The 1,650-nt window shown below is 51.2% G+C and overlaps 1 protein-coding gene across 1 annotated transcript in view; it reads right to left on the bottom strand.

Annotated features, from left to right (window-relative positions):
* Positions 1-1,575: 1,575 nt before the first annotated feature.
* Positions 1,576-1,650, bottom strand: part of LOC310854561 (transcription factor 12-like) — a gene marked incomplete at its 3' end in the record, with an annotated part of 39,023 nt that continues 38,948 nt past the window's right edge. Inside the window, exon 5 of the mRNA XM_083759239.1 lies at positions 1,576-1,626. Within this exon, the coding sequence (XP_083615365.1) occupies positions 1,576-1,626 (51 nt within the window). The remainder of the gene's footprint in view (positions 1,627-1,650) is intronic.

Raw genomic sequence — 1,650 nt, 5'->3', positions numbered from 1 at the left:
AATTGATGGCTATAGAAACAATTATAGCTTGGTGAGGGGGGAGGGGGGGGGGACAGCATAGAGTAAATAAAAGAGAGAAAGCCAGGAGAAAAAAAACACAATAAAAATATAAAGACAACCGCGAGGACAAACATTAAGGAGCGTATACAAACACATGCCCACACAGGTGTACTTGTGCACACACACACACACACACACACACACACACACGTCCAATTACCCGACAGAGAGAGAAAGCGGAGCGGCCCTCGCGTTGAAGCTCATCTTCTATGTGCGCTAATTGCTCACGGTGCCTGGAATCTCTTCACCCCACCACCCCCCCCCCCCCCCACCACCACGCCGCATGCAGCAGACATAGATAAATACAGCCCCAGCAGGTCATCAGATCTGTGGGTGGGCGCCACGTTGAAAAGCACGCGTGAATTAACGACATCCAACCTTTCATTACAAGAGCCACGTGCTGCCTATACCACCACACCAGTGTTGATTTCGTCGACTAAACTCTACGACAAAACCACAAGGCCACCTGAGTGTCCGCCCTGAAACTGGGAGGTCGGGGTTCGATCCCCGACCAGGTTAAGGTTGGGCGATATGCCAATTTTTTTCAACCGCCAATCGTCTGACCAATATTCGCCGATTGACGATGTATTCGTGTCATAAAAGTAAAGTGAGAACAGCTCACTGCAGGTCGCAAAAAAGCCAGATCTACAAGCTCTCAAGGCGCCGCGTCCTGCCTGTTTTCGCAGCTCCGTTCGCTAGGCGTTGAGAGCTTGTAGATCAGTCTGTTTCTGCAGACTGCAGCGCAGCCAGGCAGGGTAACTAGCTCCCTTCCCTCCCCGCACGTCGGAGGCTCGGAGCGGAGCCCACAAGCTGCTGCGGCCGCCCCGGGCTGATCCACACAGGCTCTCAAGGCATCGCGTCCTGCCTCTTTTTGCAGTGCCGTTCGCTATGCGTTGAGAGCTTGTAGATCTGTCTATTTTTGCAGCGCTGGTGTCGGGGTTCGTTCACGTTGTCAATAAAAATAACTTGGATTACAGGCGGAGATGAAGTTCAATCAGTGGGTTGCACCAGTATTGGCTACACGCTAAGCTAATGCTAAGCTAAGCGCTATTATGATCCCCGAGCCTATACACTAACACTAGTAGAAAGTTTTTTTTATTTCCCCCCCCCGCCACTCACGGGTGGCGCATTGGGATTGTGATGAGACACGAGACAGCAGTGTGCATTCTGTTGTGACTGTATATTATTAAACTGCATGGGTCTGGACTCCGGAGCTTAAACAACATGTAGGCTACATCCTCCCAGCTCCCAGCCTTTACTTTGGCTGGCGGCTGCCGTAAGTGCCGTGCCCCGGTGCCCGATGCTGGCTGCTGACAGTGCTGAGTGCGGGGACTGTAGGAGGCTGGGAGCATACCATTATAACGGGGGATTTTCACCCGGCCGCTGTTACTACATGTTGCTCACACTTTACATGTTAATTGGGCTAAATCGTCCCGAGAAATCGCCTAATAAAAATATTCGGCGATTGGATTCGTATATTCGCGATTGACGATGTATTCGTATCGTCACCCAACCCTAGTCGGTACTGCAAAATTGAGATGATGGGTCAAATTCTCTGGAACTTCCCTGCAGAGAGAGAAAGAGAAAGAG

Source organism: Protomyctophum parallelum, assembly GCF_964188405.1.
Source record: "Protomyctophum parallelum genome assembly, chromosome: 2".
NCBI lineage: Eukaryota > Metazoa > Chordata > Actinopteri > Myctophiformes > Myctophidae > Protomyctophum > Protomyctophum parallelum.
The sequence above is the reverse complement of the archived record's forward strand: the minus strand, read 5'-3'. Positions and strand labels throughout refer to the sequence as shown.